General features: G+C 40.2%; 1 protein-coding gene across 4 annotated transcripts in view; it reads right to left on the bottom strand.

Moving 5' to 3' along the window:
- The window catches only part of Ash2l (ash2 (absent, small, or homeotic)-like (Drosophila)), a 40,202-nt gene that overhangs the window by 2,779 nt on the left and 11,050 nt on the right, over window positions 1-26,373 (bottom strand). For 2 of the 4 annotated variants that reach the window (XM_013026347.1, XM_013026368.1), the window contains exons 6-17: window positions 23,962-24,057; window positions 22,299-22,394; window positions 21,374-21,449; window positions 20,545-20,562; window positions 19,050-19,143; window positions 17,797-18,014; window positions 12,627-12,794; window positions 12,187-12,380; window positions 5,134-5,226; window positions 3,470-3,568; window positions 1,733-1,792; window positions 945-1,637 (exon numbers count right to left, since the gene is read on the bottom strand). In XM_013026347.1, the coding sequence (XP_012881801.1) occupies window positions 1,530-1,637; window positions 1,733-1,792; window positions 3,470-3,568; window positions 5,134-5,226; window positions 12,187-12,380; window positions 12,627-12,794; window positions 17,797-18,014; window positions 19,050-19,143; window positions 20,545-20,562; window positions 21,374-21,449; window positions 22,299-22,394; window positions 23,962-24,057 (1,320 nt within the window). In that variant the 3' untranslated portion in view covers window positions 945-1,529. Of the gene's footprint in view, window positions 1-944; window positions 1,638-1,732; window positions 1,793-3,469; window positions 3,569-5,133; window positions 5,227-12,186; window positions 12,381-12,626; window positions 12,795-17,796; window positions 18,015-19,049; window positions 19,144-20,544; window positions 20,563-21,373; window positions 21,450-22,298; window positions 22,395-23,961; window positions 24,058-26,373 lie in introns of those variants that run through there. The other 2 variants (XM_013026355.1, XM_013026362.1) reach the window with 2 other exon arrangements.

Here is a 26,373-nt window from a genome sequence, read left to right as displayed (position 1 = left end):
ATGGGAAGGGGAAACAAAGAAGGAGGCTACAATGCTTGATAAGAAATGTACTCATTATCTTGCCCATGTAATTGTAACCCCTCTGGTACAGTATTTTCACAATTAAAAAAAAAAAAAGCTGGAAGAGGAGCTGTGGCTCAAGTTGTACAGCATTAGACTTAAGCCCCAAGTTAAAGTCCCAATATGGGCACATGTATGCACACACGCATTTGTGTGCACACACATACTCAAAGATGGGAAAGCTATAAAAAACATCCCTAAGGAAATCTCATTTCATTTTTCCTTCTAGTTTTTAGGGTTCTGGTATATTTTTGGTAGTACTTCCAGCCCTGAAAAAATTGCACTTTAATCACCAGCTAGTATCACAGGAAGATAATAAGCTAGGAAGGGAAATAGTCTGCAGATCAACACGAGGAAGCCAATTCACCTTTGTGTGTGTGTGTGTGTGTATGTGTGCTGGTACTGGTACTGGTGGTGAACTCAAGGTCTCTAGCCTTTTGTTGGCTAATAGGAGATAAAAGCCTCAGATGTAGAAGTGTCACTGTGGCGCAAAGTGGTAGAGCACTATCCTTGAGCAAAAGAGCTCATGAACAATGCCCAGAACCTGAGTTCAAGCCCCACAGCCAAAAAAAAAAAAAAAAAAAAGCCAGAGATTTGTCTGCCTGCAATCCGCTTCAAATGGAGATCCTCAGATTTCAGTTTTGTGAGGAGCTAGGATTACAGATGTGAGTCATGGATACTCAACTCCAACACACTCTTTTAAATTAAGATTCTACCAGCTTAAAATTCCAATTTTCACAGCATGTAGAGGATGCTTGATTTGGCCAGTAAGAATGAGAGCTATAGATGAGATAGGCAGAAATCTATTTCTTCTGAACAGTGCTGCTCACACCTCTGACTTTGTTGCTAAGATGAACTCAACCTAAAGGGAAGCCAGTGCCACATAAACTTGAAAACAAGTTTTATTTGGGAAGAATTCTAGTTGTTAAAGTTGCAGGCAAAATCTTTTCAAAATTATAGTTCTAAAGACTCGTAGTTTCAGAGATTCCCAAACCCTTCACCAAAAAGAAACAGCTTTTAATTGATGGATTTGGAATGTACAGCCACTGATTTCAGCTATTCTCAGAAATAGGCTCACCACCTACATGGCAATCAGGTGGGATGGAGTCAATGGCCACACAAGGAAATATCTTTTAGTTAGTTAGCTGCTTGGACAAGACAATTCACTCCTTAGAAAACACATCAGGGTAACAAGTCCCACCTGACAGGGATGTGGTACAGCACCAGTTTCACAGGGAGTTCATGGGACCCTAGGGGTCAGCAGCTGATGGCTTAATGGCACACAAAGTAAGAGCCATCATTGGAATTGGGGAGGGAATTGCTGAAGGGCAGGGGGTCTCCCTCAGTCCTATTTTTTAACCTGCTGAAAGTAGGCAGCTTTTTCAGTATCTTTGGGAGAAGAGTTTTCAATTGAAAAACAAAAACCTCAGTCTTGCTTCTCAGTCCATGTGGATACCAAGAGGGATGAGTCAAGGTTCCCAGGGGGGGCTGCGCCTCCCATCCACTTCTGTCTCTACATGATATAAGACATCAGCCAGCGTGTGTTCTACCACAGCGCCCCAGCCCATGTCACTCATCTGCAGGAAGAAAAGAAAATAGGAAAATGGGTGATTAAAAAAGCCTCAGCAAGGAACATGCTGAAGATGCTGGTGCACAGTTTAATGTTACTCACGGGGTGGTAAGAGAGGTCCTTTGGAGGATACTTGAAGCAGGGGCCAAAGTTAATGGAAACCTAGAATAAATTCAATTCAGGCAGACATGAGGGGAAAAATTAAAAAAATTACTTTTCTCCCTCCAGTTCTGGGGATTAAACTCAGGGCCTTGCAATTTCTAGTAACCACTCTATACTAGGCACTACAGGCTACCCCATCCCCCAACCACCTCTGTTCTTTTTGTTTAACAGATAGGATCTAGGGCTCATTTTTGCATAGGATGGCCTAAAACTGTAATCCTCTTGCCTCCATTACATGCAGTACTACTGACTAGCCTTTTATATAAGACATAGCCCAGATTAGCCTAGAACTTGTGATTCTAGCCTTAGCTATCATGGCTGGCTGAAAAGTTAATTCGACATAGGAAAATGTTTGCCTCTCTTCCTTTTTTGGAAGGCAGTATTTAGGTTTGAACTCAGGGTTTCAAACTTGCTAGGCAAGCACCTTTTACTTGAAACATACTTCCAGTCCTTTTGCTCTGGTTAGTGAGACAGGGTCTTGCTTTTAGCTCAGGCTGGCACAGATACACAATCCTACTATTTAGGCTTCCTACTATAGCTAGGAAAACAGGTATGTGCTACCATGCCCAGCCTTTTCTGTTGAGATAAAATCTTAAGAATTTTTTTTTTTTTGGTTCGGTCGTGGGGCCTGAACTCTGGGCCTGGGCACTGTCCCTCAGCTCTTCAGCTCAAGGCTAGTGCTCTACCACTTGAGTCACAGCACCACTTCCGGGTTTTTTCTTTTTGCTTATGTGGTGCTGAGGAATAGAACCCAGGGCCTCAGGCATGCAAGGCAAGCACTCTACCACTGAGCCAACTTCCCAGCCCCAAATCTTAAGAATTTTTTAACTCAAGCTTGCCAGAAAAATCTCAGTCCTTCTGATCTTAGCCACCTGTGAAGCTGAGAAGACAAGAGTGATCCATGTGCAAAAATGTTCATTTCAAGGTATTCATGAGTAGCCAGGCACTGGTGGCTCATGCCTGTAATCTTAGCTACTCAGGAGGCTGAGATCTGAGAATCACGGTTCAAAGCCAGACTAGGCAGACTAGGCGCTGTGGCTCAAGCGGTAGAGCGTTCGCCTTTGAGCTGAGGAGCACAAGGACAGCACCCAAGCCCAGAGTTCAAGCCCCATCAGCGACAAAAAAAAAAAAAAAAAAGTACTAATGAGTCAGGTGTGGTAGCACATGTCTATAATCCCAGCACTTGTGAGGCTGAGGCAGGAGGATCATAAGATAAAGGCCAGCTTGGGCTATTGAGTATAATGATAGCCTAGGTTACCTCATCTCAAAATGGATAGGCAAACAAGGAAGCAAACACAAAAAGGTACCTATTATATTAGGGTATAAGTGGAGCAAATGAGATTATATACTAATATTGATGAATCTCCTTATCATCTCTCTTCAACAGGAAGCCTAAATAACAGGTAAACAGCAGTCCAAGTCTGTGCCTGGTGAAGAAGCAAGACCCTAACTCAATAGTAGAGTGCCTTGACTGCCTATCAAACTTGAGCCCCAAGTTCAAACCTCAATACTGTAAAAATACATAAAAACAGCACCCTAACAAGAAGTAGCACATTTGTTCCCCCGTCACTGAGGCGGTTTGTGCTTTGTTCTAGGGCAGAATCAATGGCTCTGCTATAACTCATCCTCACACTTTCCTTGAGTTCTGTGCACAGGGTGGGGGGATATAATACATACCGTGCAGCTCTTATACAGTGAGATGGCTGGAAAGTAAACGCCTTCAAAAATATCTTTGTAGGCAACACCTTGGTTCACACCATTTTTATAAAATATTATCTGAAACAAAAATTAGGGCTTTACTTCAGAATTTTTTTTAATGAAAAAAAAAAAGGAACTCACTTTGTTGGAGAACACCTTAAAAATGCTCCTATACACTTCCCCTTACTATTTATTCCAAGGACATCTTGCCTGTCTAGATCTGAAATGAGCATAATAACCTTTGATTTTTCAAAGTAAAATTGATATAAACACGCACTATCCCAGCTGATCTCAGACTCCCTATTCCCTTGTCCCAAGCCGCACACTTCACACAGTTCTACATGCATTTGGTTTTCATTGTTATTTGTTTTTTTATAAGAAGCTGATCTTCTATGGGGCCCTTGGAATGACACCTGCTTAACTTATTTATTAAATTTTTCTGAGAGTTGCAGTTTCTGGAAGTACTGCAATACTAGGTCAATGCATGGAGTGAATAGATTAAGTGCCTATTTTATCTCCTTAATCCAAAAATCCATTTCATATATTGTCCTTGGATAGACACTTATCCAACCGTAAATGGTAAGGATGATACTAACTTGATTTTAGGCAAAAGAAACTGTAACTTCCTTATTTCTTTCTTGCTCTCATTTCTTATATTTTCATTTAATAAGTTCTCTGACACAATGACTGAATTCATTTTTTTTGTTCTTTCTCTCCCCTAATTATCATGAATATTCTCTTTCAAGCAAAAGCAACCTTCACCTGGCTATATTATGCTTGGATCTATTAACTGTTTCCCTTATACACATATAGGTATACATATAGGTGTGACATATATATACATATACACACATTTTCTCCTTTAAAAGCAACTAGAATTCTAGTTCCACTTTTTCCTATTATCTTTTCTTTTTTTTTTTTTCTTTTTGAGATCTGTCGTGGGGCTTGAACTCTGGGCTTGGGCGCTGTCCCTGCACTCTTCACCTCAAGGTGAGTGCTCAACCTCTTGAGCCACAGCACCACTTCCAGTTTTCTAACAGTTAGTTGGAAATAAGAGTCTGAAGGACTTTTCTGCCTGGCTGGCTCTGAGTAGCTAGGATTACAGGCCTGAGCCCTATTACCATTTCTATTACCATCCTTTGGTGACTTTACAACATTTTTTACAGAAAAAAAGTGTTTCCAGCTCAGAATTTTCTACCTCCGTATTGTACCCTCTTCTCCTTTGATTTCTAGCTGAGGCCAGCCCAGATATGCCAGCCCTTCCACAACTGTGAGTTCTAGGGCACAGAGTGAGCCACCAGGGCTCCTGGTGGCTCCAGATCACAGTGAGTGGTATCTGTGTCCCCTAGTTGTATTCCTTTCTCTGCACTTGGCTCCTCCTCTGATGTGAAGATATTAGACTTGCTCCTTCAAGGCCTATGCAGTTGTTCCTATACCCCTTTCCTGCCATGCTTCTCACAGCCACACCATGGTACCACAGATAGCACATAATCAATAGGCAGTGATGTGAACTTGCGCGTTCTATGTTAAAGGAATTCTACTTTATTCTGCTTTGGGCCTCTCATTTGCCTCACTTTTATCATTAAGGGGTGGATCTGCCTTCAAAGCCTCAGAATTCTGACCTTTTAGTAACCATGACTCACCTCGCTGTGAGGAGTCTGCTTTAGGCTTTTCTCTGCCTTATCCACAAAGTCTTTTTCCTCAAAATACAAATAACTCTTGAACTTTATCAAAGCCTTGAAAAGAGGAAAAAGAAAAAAAAGAAAAGGACATTGGAGCATCAGCAGCAGCATCATGGAGAAAATAAAGTCAGACTTACATAAATAGCATAGTGTCCTTGTGCTCTGCAGCAGAAACCAAAAATCACTCACATTGAATTTTGCCAAATTTTGAACAATTATGCGCCTCTCAAAAGACGCTAGACAACCATGTTTGTTACATCTTTTCATTAAAAAATCCTTTGCAAAGAAAATCTGAAGAAATGTATTCTTACCATAACACAAATGTCCATAAAAGCTACATCAATCCATACCTTTTCCAATAATCTCACTGAAAGAAATGACAATTCCATAGAGCCTAAACTATTCTATAACAACTATTTATTTTATCTTTTTTTTTTTTGCCAGTCCCGGGGCTTGAACTCAGGGCTTAGGCACAGTACCTGGGCTTTTTTTGCCCAAGGCTAGCATTCTACCACTTGAGCCACAGCACCATTTCTGGCTTTTTCTGTATATGTGGTACTGAGGAATCAAACCCAAGGCTTCATGCATGCTAGACAAGCACTTAACCACTAAGTCACATTCTTAGCCATGATTTTTTTTTTGGGTCCAGTCGTGGGGCCTGAACTCTGGGCCTGAGCGCTGTCCCTCAGCTCTTCAGCTCAAGGCTAGCACTCTACCACTTGAGCCACAGCGCCACTTCCGGCTTTTTTCTTTTTTTGTTTATGTGGTGCTGAGGAATCGAACCCAGGGCCTCTAGCATACAAGGCAAGCGCTCTACCACTGAGCCACCTTCCCAGCCCCTAATTTTTTTTTTTTTTAAAACAGGATCTTGCTATGTATCTAGGCTGGTCTGAACTCACCACACAGTCCACACTGGCCCAGAATTCTGTTTAGATCCTCCTTCCTTTTCCTACAAAGTGCTGGGATTATATGTGTGTACCATCATGCCTAGTATAACAACATTCTGAAAGCCATTTTCCTCTCCCCTAATTTGCTGCCTATGTCTCCTTTAAGACAGGCCTCTGGGTCTTCTCTTTCTTCCTGGTAGGTTCCACTTCAAAAATAAATATGTGACATTAATTTAAAAATTTTAGTTTTCTTTGCACAAATATGGACTAGACATGGTAAAAAAAATCATAAGATACAAACATTTACAATAAAGATTTTCTTTGACTTACCTTATCTTACTCCAGTTTACCTTGTAAAAACAGAATACTATACCAGTGATCTGGTATTCTTCCAGAATATATAAATCTACTTTAGTATCTCCAAAATTAAAATACTCACACAAAAAAATATCCACCAGATAATCACCAGGAGAAACAAGCCATATGTGATAAATACTGTAAATAGCTTTGGGTCTTTTCATTCACCAATATAAACTGTAAATCATTTTTATTTTGCTACATCTGAGGCTTTCAAACAGATCCATAGTGTTCTGTTGTATGTGCATAATTCCACAAATTGTTAAATTCGAAACTAATGTTCAAGGGCTAAGAGCATGATAGATATGCAAAGGCTAAGTGGTAGTGTCAGCCCTAGCAAGTAGTTCCTGAGTTCAAACCTTGGTATAGTGAAACAAAGACTAGCTTTATAGATTCTATCAGGAGACTCTGAGGTAAATACAGACTGCTTTGTTCTATAAAACCAGGCATTAGCCAGACACTGGTGGCTTGAGGATCATAGTTCAAAGAAAGTGTGGGCAGAAAAGCCTATGAGACTCTTATGCACAATTAACTACCCCAAAAGCTGGAAGTAGAGTGGTAGTTCAAATGGTTGAGTACTGACCTTGAGCAAAAAAGCTCAGAGACAGTGCCTAGGCCCTGAGTTCAAGTCCAGTTCCTGAGATCAAGTCCATAGACACAGACACAGACACACAGACACAGACACACACAGACACACACAAAGGCACTAACTGATATTTGTTTAAAGACTTCAAGTGGGAGGATGAGAGATGAGAGTCAATGGTGCAATGAAATTGAAATATGGTCTGGGGTGCTACTCAGGAATAGAAATTTTGGGGGCTGGGAAGGTGGCTCAGTGGTAGAGCGCTTGCCTTGCATGCATGAGGCCCTGGGTTCAATTCCTCAGCACCACATAAGCAAAAAGGAAAAAGCCGGAAGTGGTGCTGTGGCTCAAGTGGTAGAGCGCTAGCCTTGAGCTGAAGAGCTGAGGGACAGCGCCCAGGCCCAGAGTTCAGGCCCCACGACTGGACCCAAAAAAAAAAAAAAAAGGAATAGAAATTTTGTATAGCATTTTCAAGGCCTGGGTTTGATTTATAGCACCACAAAATATAAGATAAAATAAACAGATTTGGAGCTTCTTGTTTTGAGAAGAAACTAAGAAGACATTCACTCACCACTCACTCACCAAACTAAGAAGACATCCACTACTGTAAAGGTATAATAATAGACACTGGTACTAATATAAAAGACAACAAATACTTCTACATAATACACAGCTCAAAGAAATCTCTATTCATAAGGCCATTTCATTTGTACTAAAGATACAAAAAAATCCAGGAGAGAAAGAAATAATGGCACTGGGGCTGGGAAGTTGGCTCAGTGGTAGAGCGCTTGCCTTGCATGCTTGAAGCCCTGGGTTCAATTCCTCAGCACCACATAAGCAAAAAGAAAAAAGCCGGAAGTGGCGCTGTGACTCAAGTGGCAGAGCGCTAGCCTTGAGCTGAAGAGCTGAGGGACAGTGCTCAGGCCCAGAGTTCAGGCCCCACGACCAGACCCCCCCCCCCAAAAAAAAAAGAAAAAAGAAAGAATGGCACTGGACTATCTCAATATTCCTATGAACAAAATATTTCTTTAAATCTTGACTCATATACTACATACAAAAATTAATATAATTAATTAATTAATTAATAGATCAGAAACATATGAAAAAGTTAAAAGCTTGGTGCTTTCAAAGAAAAACACAAGAGGATACTTTCATAACTTGGAATTACCCAAAGATCTGTAAATCAAAGAAAAAAAATTGTTAAAGAAAAATCTAGTTGTAATCCCAGCATTTGGAAGGTTGAAGCAGGCAGATTACAAGTTTGAGGCTAGAGTATCTAACAGAATTATCTGACAAATTTTATTTCATAAAAATTAAAACTTTAACTGGGAGCTAGTAGTTCACACCTGTAATCCTAGCTACTCAGAAGGGTGAGATCTGAGTATACTAGTTCAACACCAATTCCAGTATGAAAGTCTCTTGAGACTCTTATCTCCAATTAACCACCAAAAAGCTGAAAATAGAGCTGTGGTTTAAGTGGAAGAGCACTAGCTTTGAGCAAAAGAATTCAGGGACAGCACCCAGGTCCTGAGTTCAAACCCCAGGACTGACACATACACAAAAAATTAAAACTCTTGGGCTGGGAAGGTGGCTCAGTGGTAGAGTGCTTGCCTTGCAGGCATGAGGCCCTGGGTTCGACTCCTCAGCACCACATAAGCAGAAAACGCCAGAAGTGGCGCTGAGGCTCAAGTGGTGAAGAGCTGAGAGACTTGCCCAGGCCAGAGTTCAAGCCCCAAGACCAACCAAAACAAAAACAAAAAATTAAAACTCTGTTTTAGCAGAAGCTCATAGAATTCACAAACATAGACCATGATAATGACAATTTGTATTATGAAGTTTAAAAGCTGTGACTTTAAGTATCACTCTCTCACAATACTGTGAAATTAATGTAATCACTTAATCTCAATAAAAAATTATTTTAAACAATTCTAGGAGGGCTGGGAAGGTGGCTTAGTATTAGAGTGCTTGCCTTGTATGCATGAGGCCCTGGGTTTTATTCCTCAGCACCATATAAGCAGAAAACGCCAGAAGTGGCACAGTGGCTCAAGTGGTAGAGCGCTAGCCTTGAGCTGAAGAGCTGAGGGACAGTGCTCAGGCTCGAGTTCAGGCCCCACAACTGATTTAAAAAAAAAAAATTCTAGGTAATGGAAACATGGAGTTTTTACGTTGCCATTGTTGGTGGAGATAATGTTGTTTGTTTGCTTTTTGTTTTGTTTTAAATTTGTTTATTCTTTTTCATTTGTTTGCTCTTTTCTCTGTCTTTTGAGGGGGACAAAAGGGGTACAGAAATGGAGGGCAGAAGGGTGAACAAATGTAGCCAGGGTACTCAGTAGACACTATGTTGAAAATGAACTATGCAACTTGTGCGCAAGGACAGGGAGAGGAAAACTGAGGAAAAAGGAAGAAAGGGATGACACTGTCCCAGGTAATGAATACCTGACCTATAAAATAGTATCTTCTGGGGCTGGGAATATGGCTCAGTGGTAGAGAGCTTACCTAGCATGCATGAAACCCTGGGTTCAGTTCCTCATATAAACAGAAAAAGCTGGAAGGGGTGCTGTGGCTCAAATGGTAGAGCACTAGCTTTGAGCTGAAGAGCTGAGGGACAGTGCCCAGGCTCAGAGTTCAGGCTGCATGACTGGCAAAAAGAAAAAGGAATACAGTTGGAGAATGACTTAGTGGTAATGCTTACTGAGCATGCTCAAGGTTCTAAATTCAGTACCCAATACTGAAAAAAAGAAAAAGAAAAGTACAGACAATCACAGACTAGGATAAAATACCTGTAAAATAAACAATGAGTTAATCCAATTAAAAAAGAAGTAAAATGCAGAGATTTTAGAAAAGACAGGTAGATAAGAGCATGAAAAATAGACGGGGTTGGTGGCCTGGATTCCTAGCTAACTCAGGAAGCTGAGAACCAAGAACAGCTGACCCTCACTATATTGTGGCTCAGTATTGCAGCTTTACTGTGTAATGGGGTTTTTCTAAACACTATGTAAATAGCGCTCCCTCACCTAGCACACCTAGCACACTCCAGAGAACTCCATGATAGGTAAAAATGCACGAAGTAGCAATAAGTGAACAGTGATATAATGAGGGTTGATTCTGTAACACGGCTACTTGAGGAATTTTCATCTATCACTGGAGTGAGGGATTACTGTATTGCCATGGCCATTCAAAGCCAGCCAGGACAGAAACGCCCATGAGAATCTTGTCTCCAATTAACTACCAAAATGCTGGAAATGGCAGTGTGGTACAAAGTGGAAGAGCATTAGCCTTGAGCACAAAAGCTGAGGGACAGTGTCTAGATCCTGAGCTCAAGTCCCAGGACAAGCATACACATAAAAAATCATGAAAAATGTTCAGTGTGTCAGGCTGCTTTATTAAATGGTTGTCTTTTTGTACAGCTACTTAAAAGATACAATAAAAAAGTTCAATATCTTTAGCTATCAAAGAAGTGCTAATTTAAGCTACAATGAAACACTATTATACACACACACATCAAAACAACTAAATTTATGTTCCCAGACAATGAACAATACTTCTCAAGTGGTAATTTAACTCCCTCCCTCACTCTGTTTCTTCCTTTGATCCATTCTCTTTTTTTTGTACTAGGACTTGAACTCAAGGCCTTGGTATCATCCCTTAGATTTTTTTAGGCGGTACTCTACCACTCAAGTCATAATTCTACTTCTGGCTTTTTAGCCAGGCCTACACTGGACTCCAACCAGGATCCTCAGATTTCAGTCTTCAAAGAAGCTAGAATTACAGGCATCTGGTTACTTGGTAATTTCTTATAAAACTAACCATATAAGTAACTATCACAAACAGGGCTCTATGTAATACACAACCAAACTGACTAAAGGATGGTATACCTAGAAAAAGAGGAGTCCAATGGCATGACTCTTCTGAACAACTAACTGTTTAACAAAAGAAATACCAGGAGGTAGAAAAATGTTGGGGAGGCAGGTAAGGAAGGGGGCACACAAAAGGAGTGAAGAAGGGTAAAATAAAGCTGTCATGATATTCAATGTAAAAACTGAACTACTTGAGAGTAAGGATGGGAGGGGAAAAATGGAGGAGAGTAACAGAAAGGGTGACATTGATCAAGATGCAACCTGAACTACACAACTGAAATTGCTTTGTATAATTACGTATTAATTTTAAAAAAAGAGTGTAAAAATGTTCATAGCATCCTTATAATATTCTCAAATTTACAACAGCCTAAGTATGGACAGTAAGAAAACAGAAAGTATGCCATGCTACAATCATGCGATGGGTACTTTACCCTATAGTAAGCAGGAACCACAAGACATATACAACACTATAAATACAACAATATAAATCACTAAATATTATGCCAAATTATAAAAGCCCAATACCAAGGATTATGTACTATAAGACTATTAATGTATTAGTGTAAGTAAAAAACAGGCAAGAACTAAAGTACAGCAGAAAAATTAAAATAGTGGTTGCATCTATGAGGCTAGGGATGAGGATGGAGACTTACAAGAAAAGGCCAACAGGAAACATCCTGGTTCCATATTATATATCAGCCTGGTGTCAGTGGCTCACACCTGTAATCCTAGCTACTCAGGAGGCTAAGATCTGAGGACTACAGTTCTCTTGCCCCTCTGGGCAAGAGAAATTGTGAAGAGTCTCGAAAAACTACCAAAAAAGCTAGAAGTAGAGCTGTGGCTCAACTAGTATAGAACTAGTCTTGAGTAAAAGAAGCACAGCGACAGAGCCCAGGCCTTGAGTTCAAGTCCTAAGACTATCACACACACAACAAAAAAAGGTATACAACTTGATAGGAGTTTAGATCAATCTCAAAACTAAGAATATTCACTTAAAATCTGTCTTGTTTCATTTTAAATAAATCTTATACCAAGAGAAAAACTAAAACAAACATACACTGCATCTAGCTAATGATTCATATCCTTATATACCTAGGGAGAAGTGTGTTCAAAAATGAATGGATAACACACCAATGGTAGAATGTAGGTGATGAGGATTTAGGCACTGGCTAAATTGTTTCAACCTTGTCTGAGAATATTAATAATAAAGTATTGGGGCAAGGGATGTAAACTGTACATCAGTATCAAGACAGCACAAGGCCACAGCTACAGGCTCTGGCTGCCACAGGTCTTCAAAGACAGGAAACCCATTGGGAGAGGACAAGCTCACCTTATCTTTGTAAGTATCTGGCAGTGACTTGGCTGTCTCTGTGTCTTCAGGAAGATTGATATAAAATCCCAGGACGTCTCCCTGCCCATAACCAGAAGAGTAGTGTTTGCCAATAGACTGGTGGAACTTGGTGCCCTTTTTGCTCCGCCAGGAATAGCTAAATTTATCATAACCTAAGGGAGCTTGAAGGTTACCTGTCCCAATAAAAAGACATAGGAAAGTCAGAGGATTATAAGTCAACTTTGGTTTGCTAAAGGAAATAGATTCAACCCTTTTCAGTTTTTTTTTGGTCAATTTTGTGAATTTCCTACATGTATTCAAGGCATTATAAAGTAAATAAACATTTAGAAACTGAACTTCATGCCCATTATTTAGTAATCTATCGTCTTATCTTGGCAGGTAGACCTGGGCCTAAATCTCTTTACTGTAATGTAGCTTACCTAAGGGCTGGGACCAACCCAGTCTGGCAGCAGTGTCTGGCGGCATCTCATCCACAGTAATTTCAAAGTACCAGGCACCTTTCCGAACCCCGTGAGAGGCCCGCACCATGGAGTAACCTTTCTCTCCAACCACAGTCAGCCGATCATCAGAGATCTTTAACTGGGGAGCTGCAGTGTAGAGAAGAAAACAGAGGCCTGCAGCTTATTTGAGGTACTTTGAGACATGAGTCCCTTACACTAGCATGAAAAGTGAAAAATTCTAGGTCAGGTGTTTAAATCTTTAGTTCAGGAGTCTTAAACTTATAACATAAGATACCGACAAAACAGACAGGAAGGAAAAAGAAACAGGACATCTAGTTTTCCTAAATGTAATTATATTTAAGATGACAAATTAAAATTATACTGCATAGTCCCTAAAATAAACCAGTTTCATGCTTAGATGCTGACCTGACTTAACTATTCTTTAAAATGTTAAACTTTTTCATTGTTTGTTTGCCCGTCCTGAGGTTTGAACTCTGGGCCTGAGCACTGTCCCTGAGTTCTTTTTGCTCAAAGCTAGCACTCTACCACTTGAGTCAGAGCACTACTTCTGGGCTTTTTCTGTGATTTAATTGGAAATAAGAGTCTTACAGACTTTCCTGTTGACATAGTTTGAACTGTGATCCTCAAATCTCAGCCTCCTGAGTAGCTAGGACTATAGGCATGAGCCACCAGTGCCCAGAAAAATGTTAAGCTTTTGAAGCCTGAATGTAGCTTAGTGGTAGAGTGCTTATCTAGCATAAACAAGGCCAGAGAGGTTACTACTCAGCACTGCAAAGAAATTTAAAAAGAGAGAGAGAGAGAAAGGGAGAAGAAAATCTAATTTTCACCGTAAAATCACAACAGACATAAAATAGTGGAGGGCAGTTAATGTGGCTATCTCTATTTGTGGTCCTAACTATGATAAAGAACATAGCTCACTCCTATGAGAATCTGAATCATGAGAACTAGGTAAAACTAAACTGAAGCTTGTTCAATAAAATAGTTAGCTTGTACCCTTCAAAAGCATTCAAATCAAGAAAGTACAGAAGATGGAGAATCAGTTACAGATTAAGAACAGACTAAGACAATCTACCAGGCAAGGTCGCTCACGCCTGTAATCCTAGCTACTCAGGAAGCTGAGATCTGAGGATCGCGGTTCAAAGCCAGCCGGGGTAGGAAAGTCCATGAGAATCTTCTAATTAACCACCAGAAAACCAGTTACCAGAAGCCTGGTAACTCAAGTGGTACAGTGCTTGCCTTGAACTGAAGAGCTCAGGGCTGGTACCCAGGCCCAGAGTTCAAACCCCACAAATGACAACAAAAAAAAAAAAAGAAAGAAAAAAAAAACCTCAAGATAAGCCAGAAATGTATGATACTAGAATGTAAGAAAATACTTCAAAAAAAAAAAAAAGGGATCAACATAAATGTCAATTGAAGAGACTCCAAATAGCCAAAACTTGAATAATTTAAACAAAAAATTAATTCGAGAAAATAAATATCTATAAGAAAATAAATATCTATAAGTCCCTACCAATATAATCAAATAAATGAAGTTAGGAAAGAAACAGAAAAATCAAAGGCAAGCATCACAGTGGTAACTAAGTGCTAGTCAGTGAACATAGTTTTATGGAAAAACAGGATAGTCCCCAAGTATTTTCCCTAACAAGTTTATTAACTACAAAGGCAATGACAGAAACTTTATAGTAGAGAAGCCATCGGGGCAACCTAAATTCAATCACTACAGCCAGCATAACCAAAAGACATACCAGTATTATAACTTCATGAGATGATGGAGCAAGAAGGAATCATTTAAAACACACACACACACACACACACACACACGGCACCAGTGGCTCATGCCTGTAATCCTAGCTACTCAGGAGGCTGAGATCTGAGGACTGTGGTTCAAAGCCAACACACACACACACACACACTGAGATCTGAGGACTGTGGTTCAAAGCCAACACACACACACACACACACACACACTGAGATCTGAGGACTGTGGTTCAAAGCCAACACACACACACACACTGAGATCTGAGGACTGTGGTTCAAAGCCAGCCCAGTTCACAGCCAGCCTGGGTAGAAAAGGCTATGAAACTCTTAACTCCAATAAACCACCAGAAAACTGGAAAAGCCAACACACACACACACACACAGAGAGAGATCTGAGGACTGTGGTTCAAAGCCAGCCCAGTTCACAGCCAGCCTGGGTAGAAAAGGCTATGAAAGTCTTAACTCCAATAAACCACCAGAAAACTGGAAAAGCCAACACACACACACACAGAGAAAGAGAGAGAGAGAGAGAGAGATCTGAGGACTGTGGTTCAAAGCCAGCCCGGTTCACAGCCAGCCCGGGTAGAAAAGGCTATGAAAGTCTTAACTCCAATAAACCACAAGAAAACTGGAAAAGCCAACACACACACACACACACACACACAGAGAGAGAGAGAGAGAGACAGAGAGAGAGAGAGAGAAAAGAGAGAGAGAGAGAGAGAGAGAGAGATCTGAGGACTGTGGTTCAAAGCCAGCCCGGTTCACAGCCCGGGTAGAAAAGGCTATGAAACTCTTAACTCCAATAAACCACCAGAAAACTGGAAGTGGCATTGTGGCTCAAGTGGTAGGTAAAGCACTAGCTTTGAGCTGAAGAGCTGAGGGACAGCACTCAGGTCCAGAGTTCAAGTCCCATGACCAAAAAAAACCCCACAACCCCCCCCCAAAAAAAAACACAAAAGAAGGAATCATTTCTATGCTAGTCTTACCATCTAATCATGAGAAAGCATCAAATGGTTACTGAATAAATTCTGACAAATAATATAATTAATACACAAAAAGAGTACCATGGTCATGGAACATATAGTTGAGAAACTACTGAAGATCTCAAAGACGACAATAAACTAAGAAGAAACAGCTGGCAATGAGGGATCTTAATGAAAAATATTAGTGGAAAACCTGGTGAAATTTAAGTAAGGTCATTAATTAATACTGGTTGAGTATCCCTTATGTAAAATACTTGGGATCAGAAGTGTCCCTCTTCCAGTACTGGGGCTTGAACTCAGGGCCTCAAGCTCACTCTGTTGTCAGGCTATTAGTAGAGCCATGCCTCCAATTTGGCTTTTTGCTGGTTATTTTGGTAAAAGGCAAAAGATTTATAAGATCTGAAGAGAAACCAGAGTATTGCTGGTTATTTTGGAAACAGAAGTCTCCCAGACTTTTCTGCCTTAGCTAGCTGAGTACCTCAATCCCTTTAGATCTCAGTCCCTGAGTAGCTATAGGACTATAGGTGTGAGTCACTGGTGCCCAGTTCTAAAAATTCTGAGAACCATATTGACACTCAAAAGATTTTATATTTATGAACATTTTGGATTTTCAGATTAAAGATATTTAAGCTTTAGTATTCAATAATTTAAGAACATTTACCAGCCGGGCGCGGATGGCTCACGCATGTAATCCTAGCTACTCAGGAGGCTGAGATCTGAGGATCATGGTTCAAGCCAGCCCGGGCAGCAAAGTCTGTGAAACTCTTATCTCCAATAAACCACCAGAAAACCCGAAGTGGTGCTGTGGCTCAAGTGGTAGAGGGCTAGCCTTGAGCTGAAGAGCTGAGGGGCAGCGCTCAGGTCCAGAGTTCAAGCTCCACAAAAAAAAAAAAAGAATATTTACCAATGTTAATTTCCTAGTTTTTATTAACTATTATGATTGTATAAGATACTACCATTAGGAGAAGCTTGATGAGATGAATTTCATGATTTTTCTAACTTCACTATGAGTTTAAAATGTAAAATCCAAAAAAAAGCCAGGCCTTGGTGGCTCATGCCTGTAATCTTAGCTACTTAGGAGGTTAAGATCTGAGGATCGCAGTTCAAAGCCAGACCAGGCAGGAAAAGTCCGTGGACTCTTATCTCCAATTAACAATGGAAGTGGCCCTGTGGCTCAAATGGCACAGCGCCTACCTTAAGCTGAAAAGCTGAGGGATAGCTGCCCAGGCCCAGAGTTCAAGATCCACAACCGACCAAAAAAAAAAGTAAAATCTATATAAAGTGGGCTCATGCATATGATATCCTAGTTACTCAAGAGGCTGAAACCTGAGAATTGTAGTTTAAAGCTAGCCAGGGCAGAACAAAATCGAGGCTCTTATCTCCAATTAACCAGCAGAAAGTCCAAACTGGAGTTGTGGTTCAAGTTCTAGAGTGCTGGCCTTTAGCGACGGAGAGCACAGTATCCTGAGTTCAACCCATAGTACTTCAAAAATAAAAATGTTATTGTTTTATGGTACGGGGGTTTGAACTCAAGACTTTGATATTGCTAGGCAAATGTTCTACCACTTGAGCCATACCACCAAAATAGAAAGGTTTTGTTTTTTTGTCCATCTTGAGGCTTGAACTCTGGGCCTGGGCACTGTCCTTCAGCTCTTTAACTCAAAGCTAACACTCTACCACTCTGAGCCACAGCCACCATTACCAGTTTTCTGGTGGTTAATTGGAGATAAGAGTCTCTCAGACTTTTCTGCCTTCTTTTTCATTGTTGTTTGTTTATGGTTATGTGGTACCAAGAAACTGAACCCAAGACAAGCACTCTACCATTAAGCTACATGCCCAGTCCATTTTTTTGTTTTTTTTTTATGTGTTGGTCCTGGGGCTGAACTCCAGGCCTGAGGCACTGTCCCTATGGGGCCTGAACTCTGGGCCTGGGCGCTGTCCCACAGCTCTTCAGCTCAATGATAGCGCTCTACCACTTGAGCCATAGTATCACTTCCGGCTTTTTCTGCTTATGTGGTGCTGAAGAATTGAAGCCAGGGCCTTATGCATACAAGGCAAGCATTCTACTACTGAGCCACCTTCCCTGCTCCTGTCCCTATGCTTTTGAGCTCAAAGACAGCACCTAGGCCCTGAGATCAAGTCTTAGGATGGGCACAGAAACAATAACAAAAAAACATGCATTTTTATAAAATGTACATAACACGGCTAAAACTTGTGGGGAAGCAAAAATGATCTCTTACATATTCTGGTCAAGTCTAGTTAGAGATGACAAGCTGGGGCAGAAATAACAGACTAAGATATATTTTTCAGCCTAGATTGGACAAAGCTGATATAGCAGGTCAAAGTAACCCTGAAATACATACTAATACTAATACCACCTTCCATACCTCGATCATGTAGAGCTAACAAAACTCGTTCATACAAGCAAGCTCTGTAGAGATCTCCAGGAATAGGTTTTCCTGCCCAGCAATCAAGCTCAAGCTTCTCAGGATCAGGAGCATGGGGATCAGGTTCAGCTAGAATATACCGATAGCCATCTTTATTGAATGGGTGTTCCAAGGGGTATCCATGAGGGGGAAGACGCTGAGCAGAAAACAAAGGGTCACTGAAAAAAAACAAAAATAATTAAAAAACCCTTCTAGTTATAGTAACCTCTACTTCTAATTTGTAAGAAAGACTTGATGTATTAGATTTCAGTTGGAAACCACGCAACTTCTTAAATACTTCTTAAAAAGATCATCCTGCCCTCTGCAGTCCAAACAGGTGAAATGCAAGGGATTACTTTGTAAAGCAGTTTCGGTCAAATGTAATCATACTTTATAGGGACTGACCAGTAACTTGTCAAAGAAGGGTCCCTACTGATCGTCCTTAAGCACAAACAGCCAGTACTTATCAGAGGAGAAGAGGAACAAGGGCTGAAGGTAATTTTCTTTAGTATATTTATTATATAAATCAATGAACATAAACTCACAGATATGAGCACTTATTACCTGTTTGCCAGTCAAAATAAGTGACCTGCATTTCATCACTTCAGTATTAGACAAAGGGAAAGGAAAAGGCATGACAAGTTAATGAGCTAACATTCAGTTAGCTTCACTCTCTTGTCCCCATCTATCCTTTCTCAAGATAAGGGAACTTAATTTGAGAAAGATAAGTTAGCCTCTATGGGCTGGTGGCTCATAACTATAATCCTAGCTACTCAGGAGGCGAGATCTGAGGATCATGGTTGGGAGCCAGCCCAGGCAGAAAGTCCTTGGGACTCTTATGTCCAATTAATCACAGAAACAATTGGAAATGGTACCTTGAGCAATAGGAGCTCAGGGACAGTAGCCAGGCCCAGAGTTCAAGCCTGGGATAAGGAGAGAAGATAAAGAACTTTATATAAACCCAGACTTATCACCAGAGGATTCTGCCCTGGATTCTGTTTTAGTGGTAACAAGTATATAAAACAGAATACTTATATCAGGCTTGTTCTGCCCCTTGGCTTGAGTCTTTGAAAATATGGATAAGCAGCTGGTCTGGTAACATGCTTTTTACTTTTTAGCCTCAGACACTTAATTACTGAATTAATTTCTCCTGTAGTGGACTTTGCCAGCATCAAATAAGCAAATGGGGATAAGTGGGGTGCGTTTCTCCCCACCTCCGGGCCTTCTTGGTGGTCCCTGTGGTCCCTCCATCCTGCTGTTTGCGCTTAGCTCCTCTTCCTTTTCCACTGCTTCCTGCTGCAATTCCCCCTTTGAAGAGAAGGCAGATGACTTTCATTGAGTTGTAATGGAAGCACCACATGGATACTGCAATTCCATGGGGACTAATACACCCAATGTGCATTTGTGTAACACCACAGGAGAGTTTCCTTCTGAAAGCAGACTAGATTTTACCCTGGTTCTAAAAGCAATCTACTCAGTGTCTTACAGCCCCACACACTGGGTCCTCAAATGTAATCTAGCACTAGTGATAACTGAGTTAAATCTCCAACTTTCCTTTCTTAACCAACTGCAACTATTAGTACGTTTAAGGATGTGACACAAATGCATCTGCCCTCTTTCAGACTCTAAGAACCCATAGCTAAAAAGAATGAAACAATTGCATGGATACATGTTTTTGCCCCACTCAAACCAATATAAACATCCATAATGAAACTGTCCTCACTTTGGGCCCATGTTCACTTGCTTGAACTACACAATGTATTTTGTAAACATAATAAAGTTACAGCATCTGCTAAAGCACTTAACTTTAATATCCAACAAGACAAAAGTACATCAAACATGAAAACAGAAACAGAAGTACTAAAAAGGTGTTTCTCTCCAGTGCTGCCCAATAGACATCATGGTTACATGACAGAAGTAAGAAAGGAGTTTTCTTTTAGTAGTCAAGTTTTACTTCTACATCCATTTGTCAATCCATTTATTACAAGTGTGCTAGTGTCATCAAATTTAGGTTAGCCTAATTTGGCTTGTGGAATTAAGGACAAATCAATAATTTACATATTTTGTACAGAAATAATTGTCAATATAGTAAGGCCACAAGGAATATTTCCTTGTATATATCTGAAATCAGTACTTTGAAGTTTTTTTTCCAGTTCTATCGTTCCTCTCAGTTTGTTTCTCCTTCCTTCCAGAAAATGTCCCTGAACTGTAGGAAAACACCTTTATGTAAACAACTGCGTAGAGTACTATATATAAATTTGGGCAAGCTTGGAAATTATCAGCACTTCTGCTGCAATAAAAAGGATCAAGACATTGAGGGTAGGTCATATTCTGCATACACAGGACCAGATGTAGGTGTAGAATTTCCTTTTATAAACATATCAGATTCCTACTTCCTACTTCTCATAAGTTTAATGTTGAACTATTACAATGTCATCATCAATCAAAAATTATTAGTTTATTTTAAGTCATTATTTCTGGACCCTAAAGGAACTGCTGGCCATGTTAGGCAGAATATGACAACATACAAGCTTTTAATTACTAACATTTAACTGAACTACTACTCATATTAAGTGCTATTGCCACCACTTTCACAAGGCTTTAAAATTATTTAGGTTTAGCTTCTACCACAACTCAGCAAAAAAGCATTTTCCAAACCACAAAATACTTAAGTCTGAGGGGCTGAAAGAAGACAGAGGAGGAATTCACCTCCAAAAGTGGCTCCACCTGTAGGAACAGAAGTGGCACCATGTATTTGTCAAATTTTAACAATTACACAAGAAAACATGGTGTAAGAGATAAACAATACACTTACATTTCCAACCCATGTTATAACAAATACTTAAGATGCTCTCCCTTTTGAAGTTAATGATGCCATGTATCAGATGACTAGCTACCTCCCAGCTTTCCTTAGTTTCCTCAGGTTATCACTACTAATGACAAGCATTCATTCCCCTATTAATGTGTTACCAAACACAAATAAACATGCCATAGATGTCGTTCCATTCCATAAAGAAATGCTGTCAAATGAGTACACTGGGTAAGAAATTTTAGAAATTATACAGGGCAAGAAAAATTAGAAAATGAACAGTGGAAGCTGAATTGTGGAAAGAATAGAAAGCAACTACACTTAGCTAAAATATTAGTTGTAAAGAAACAGATCACAGTGAGTATAAACACAGTAAATTTAATCTTAAAATTGTATCTTGTCTTACACTAACTCTGTCTTACTGAAGACCAAACTGTGGCTGAATAGACATCATCAATGCATGATACATGCATGTAAGGAAATATCACAGTGAATTCCATTGACTTGTATAGTTAGTATGTACCACTAATATTAAAAACAAAAAAACAAAAAGCTGTGCTGTGACAAAAGTTCACCTCTGCCAAATCCTTGACTTGCTGATAAAAACTGTATTCTGAACTATAAAGCATATTAGAAAATATCCAGGTATGGGTCATCCCAAAGAATGTCCAATCTTAGGAACAATTATAGCTTAAAAATATTTTAAAAATGACACACTGAAAAACTTACCATTTAGATTCCCACTGGTAGTGACAGTACTGCTTTGTTTTTGGTTGTCATACGCAGGACCTATGTTACTTAGATCCTGGGAGGAAAAATATCCAAAGAAAAAGGGAGACTAAATAAACAAATTAGTATGGCAATTAATCAAAAATAATGAGAAATTGTAATTGCATGAGAACTGAAATTGATAATCCTAAAGGAGTTTCAAACTAGCCAGAGGTTGCTGGGCAGTAGTGGCTCATGCCTGTAATCCTAGCTACTTAGGAGGCTGATATCTGAGGATGGCAGTTCAAAGCCAGCCTGGGCAAAGAAAGTCCATGAGACTCTTCTCTCCAATTAACACCAGAAAACTGGAAGTGGAGCTGTAGCTCGAGTGGTAGACCGCTCGCCTTGGGCTGAAAGGCTCAGAACAGTACCCAGGCCCAGAGTTCAAGCTCCACAATGGACAAAAACACAACAAAACTAGCCAGAGGTGTGTTTCAGGAATCCAGCTAGTGGCCTGTGGACAGGAAAGTCAGGTAATTTAATTAACCAATTAACCAATCAACCAGGGTGGAGGAGGAACTGCTGAATGGCAACTAAAGTGGTTAAACCCCATGGACACAGCTCCCTATGAGAATTCTACCCTATGTAGTCGGAGTCCCATTCACTTTTTTCTTTTGGTTACTTATTTACTTGCAGTGTTAGGGCTGGAACAGGACTCATTACATATGCTACGCAAGTGCTATATCGCTGAACAATCCTGTAGTCCTTGGTTATTTTAAGATAGGATTTAAGATAGCCAAGCAGGTTGCTGATTGTTACATGCCCATAATGTGGTAGACTCTATCACTTTATGGGTAGTGGTATATATATATAGATGTAACAAAATCTGATTCTCTATCTTCAAATGGCTTAAACAAAAAAGAGAACATGGAGCAAATTAACCTACCTGATCCAAAAGTCCAAATTTGGGGTAGTCTTCTTCTGGATCTTTGCTCCCTGGATCAGGATGTTCCTTTACCAAGAAAACATCTCTTTCTTTACTCTGAAAAGGGAAACAGAATCTTAATATTAATGAAAATGTTATACTTAGAGATTGCATAGATGGCTCCTGCCTGTAATCCTAGCTACTTAGGAGGCTGAGATCTGAGGATCATGGCTCAAAGCCTGCCCAGGCAGAAAAGTCTGTGGGATTATTACCTCTAAGCACCAAGAGGCTAGAAGTGGAAATGTGGTTCAAGTAGTAAAGTACCACCCTTGGGCAAATTGGCTTAGAGACAGAACTAGTCTTTACTTAAAACTTCAGTACCAGCACCATAAATAAATGATAGAGATAAAATAGAATAATACTCACCTAGCCTTCTATCCCACAAAAATATGAACTATTAGTAGCTTACTGTTAACTTCTCCCCAGTTCCTCTCTTTTATTTATATATTTTTTTCTGAGCGGCTTATTGGAGATAAGAGTCTTGAAGACTTTCCTGTCAAGGCTGCTTTGAACCTCGATCCTCAGATGTCAACTTCCTGAGTAGCTAGGATTACAATCATGAGCCATTGGTGCCCAGCTTCCCAGTTCCTCTCTTAAATTATAAAGTCAATTTGGTTTGGTTTTGGGTCTTTGTAAAAGTATAAACAGCAGGGTACTAGTGACTCACACCTGTAATCCTAGGTACTCAGGGGGCTGAGATCTGAGGATCACCGTTCAAAGCCAGTCTAGGCAGGAAAGCCCATGAGACTCTTATCTCCAATATACCACCTGAAAACTGGAAGTGGCACTGTGGCTCAAGTGGTAGAGTACTAGCCTTGAGCTGAAGAGCTGAGGGAATATGCCCAGGCCGAGTTCAAGTCCCACGACTAACAAAAATAAAAGTATAAATGGTCTCCAATTTTAATATAAAATTATCCTTACAAGCTGGGCGCTGGTAGCTCATGCCTGTAATCCTAGCTACTAAGTAGGCTGCCTGGGCAGAAAAGTCTGTGAGACTCTTATCTCCAATATACCACCCGAAAACCAAAAGTGGGGCTGTGGCTCAAGTGGCAGAGCACTAGCCTTGAGCTGAAGAGCTCAGGGACGGTGCCCAGGCCCAGAGTTTAAACCTCAAGACTGACAAAAATACAATGGGCAAGATTTCCAATGTATAAAACTGAAGTGAAAGAGAATGATATTCACTTTGTGTGTGTTCCAGCCCTGAGGCTTGAATTCAGGGTCTGGGCTCTATCACTGAGCATTTGTGCTCAAGGCTAATATTCTACCGTGTAAACCACAACTCCACTTAAAGCTTAAGTGGTTAATTGGAGATAAGAGTGTCACAGACTTTCCTGCCAGGGCTGGGTTTAAATGACAATCCTAAGATTTCAGCCCCCTGAGTGGCTCATCAGCCACTGGCACCCAGCAAGAAGAATGATGTTCACTTAAATATAATATACAACTCAATGAATCTGTTTGAAAACTATTTAACTTAGAATGATCTGCATCTAATACTCTCAAAGATCAAATCGCTCATTTTCTTAGTCAGAAAATTATTTTACAATGAGATTAATTAAATTTTCATTGTTATAAAAAGCACTGGATTTTCAAATGTCAAGTGTATACTCAGTTTTAGTCTACTTACCATTGTTTTGACGATGTTATTTGGCCAAGTCATTTTCCCAGGTCTCTGTCTGGTTGTCATGCACTCCCAATACTTATCAATAAATGGTATAATATCCTAATTTTTAAGATAAAATACATTAAGACTTATAGTAGTTTTCAAAATTATGCTCACAAAGAAAGGAAACAGACCCATTTAAGACCTTGTTAGGATCTATTAAAAAAAAACAAAACTATCTTTAGACTTTAATCACTCAACAAATATTTAATTGCTTGCAAACAACACCGATTTTTGAGGAGCATATAAATTTTATCTACTTAGAGCTTCTCACATAATCAGAGAGAAAACTGTCACATTGTCTTTGGTGTCAACTGGAAAATTACAAATCACTATTTCCTGAGCTATTTCCCTACTTATAACATCTTTTGGACATCCTCTAGACACCAAAATTTTCTTGTAACTAAAATGGAAGAAATTCTGCATCATACCGCTCTTAATACTCAAAACTGCTGATCACCCAGAATCAAAAGCAAGATATTTTTAGGTTATCTTTCACCAATTTCACATCTACCAGGATCCTTTTTTCATCCCCACTACTTTGATGGTGCTTTCCAGCCCTGATTTACATGTCCCAAACATGTAAAATGTCCAAAACATGGCTGACTTTGATCTTTTGGCATAAAATTCATTCATATTTTACAGAATCTTCCAAAGTCTGACACCACTAGAGTTAGCTCTGTGGAAACTAAATCTTTTTTTTCTTTTTTTTTTTTTTGCCAGTCCTGGGGCTTGAACTCAGGGCCTGGGCATGGGCACAGTCCCTGAGTTTTGCTCAAGGTTAGTGCTCTACCACTTGAACCACAGCGCCACTTCTGGTTTTTTCTATTTATGTGGTAATGAGGAATTGAACCCAGGGCTTCATGCATGCTAGGCAAGCACTCTACCACTAAGCCACATTCTCAACCTTGGAAATAAATCTTTACCAAAATGAACAGGGGTTGAATCAGAGAGAATACAAAAGAAGCCTGAAATATTTGGTTTTCCTAGAAAATAAGAGTTTAAAAATTGACAGGGAATCCTGGCATGGTGACAAACACACATATAAATCCCCAAGTTGCTGGGCACCAGAGGCTCCTGCCTGTAATCCTAGCTACTCAGGAGGCTGAGAACTGAGGATCATGGTTTGAAGCCAGCCCAAGCAGGAAAGTTTGTATGACTCGTACCTCCAATTAACCACCAGAAAACCAGAAGTGGAGCTGCTGCTCAAAGTGGTAGAACACTGGCCTTGAGCACTAAAGCTCAGAGACAGTGCCCAGGCTCTGAGTTCAAGCTCCACAAAAAATACTGACACACTGACTCACACTCTCACTCACACTCACACTCTCTCTTTCTCTCTCTCTCTCCACCCCCCCCCCCTCCCGAATTAGGGAGGCTGAGGCAAGAGGATAATGTGTTCCTAGTTAAGTCTAAGATACATAAGGAGATCTGGTCTCAAAACAACTGATGGAGACATGCCAAAAAAGTTTGGCATGTGTTGATGGCTCACATCTATAATCCTAACTACTTAGAGGCTGAGCATCTGAAGATCACAGTTCAAAGCCAGCCTGAGCAGCAAAGTTTGAGAGACTCTTATCTCCAATTAACCACCAAAAAACTAGAAGTGGTGAGTGCTGTGGCTCAGAGTAGTAGAATACTAACCTTGAGCAAAAAATCTCAGGGATAGTGTTCAAGCCCCATAACCGACAAAAAAAAAAAAAGTTTCATATATCTGAGTAATAAGGTTCCATCAGTCAATTGTAGGACAATGCATCAGAAACCCAGTAATGAATGATTATGAATTGTATTATTGCTTCTAGGGCCATGATGAAACAAATATGAAATAAAAGAAGAAAAATCAAGAGAAAACAAGGCCTTCAAGAGACATGCTAATGCCAGATGTGGCTAGCCCATACTTATAAACCTAACTACTCAGGAGACTGACATCAGAGGATTATGGTTTGAAGCCAGCTACTCAGAAAAGTAGGTGAGACTCCTTATCTCCACTTAACCAGCAGTCAGACTAGAGGCATGGTTCAAGTGGCATAGCACCATCCGTGTGCTAGAAAGGTGTATACATAAGAGCATGAGACCTCAGGTTCAAGCTATAGTACCAGAGCACGCGCGCGCGCGCGCGCGCGCACACACACACACACACACACACACACACACACACACACACACACACACACACACACACACACACACACACACGGTAAGCATGAAATGTATGAGCCTGTATATGACATTAAACAATGTACTGTTTTACAATCAACTTTTATTTTTAAAGAAGACTATACTCTAAAATAGTGATAAAAAGTAAAGTTCAAGCAAGGCAAGATAATATTCACTTTTCATTTTTGGTCATGGGGCTTGAACTCAGGGCCTGCCTGCTAT

This window comes from Dipodomys ordii, unplaced genomic scaffold, assembly GCF_000151885.1.
Source record: "Dipodomys ordii isolate 6190 unplaced genomic scaffold, Dord_2.0 Scaffold4, whole genome shotgun sequence".
Lineage (NCBI taxonomy): Eukaryota > Metazoa > Chordata > Mammalia > Rodentia > Heteromyidae > Dipodomys > Dipodomys ordii.
This window is presented reverse-complemented; position numbering and strand designations above follow the sequence as displayed.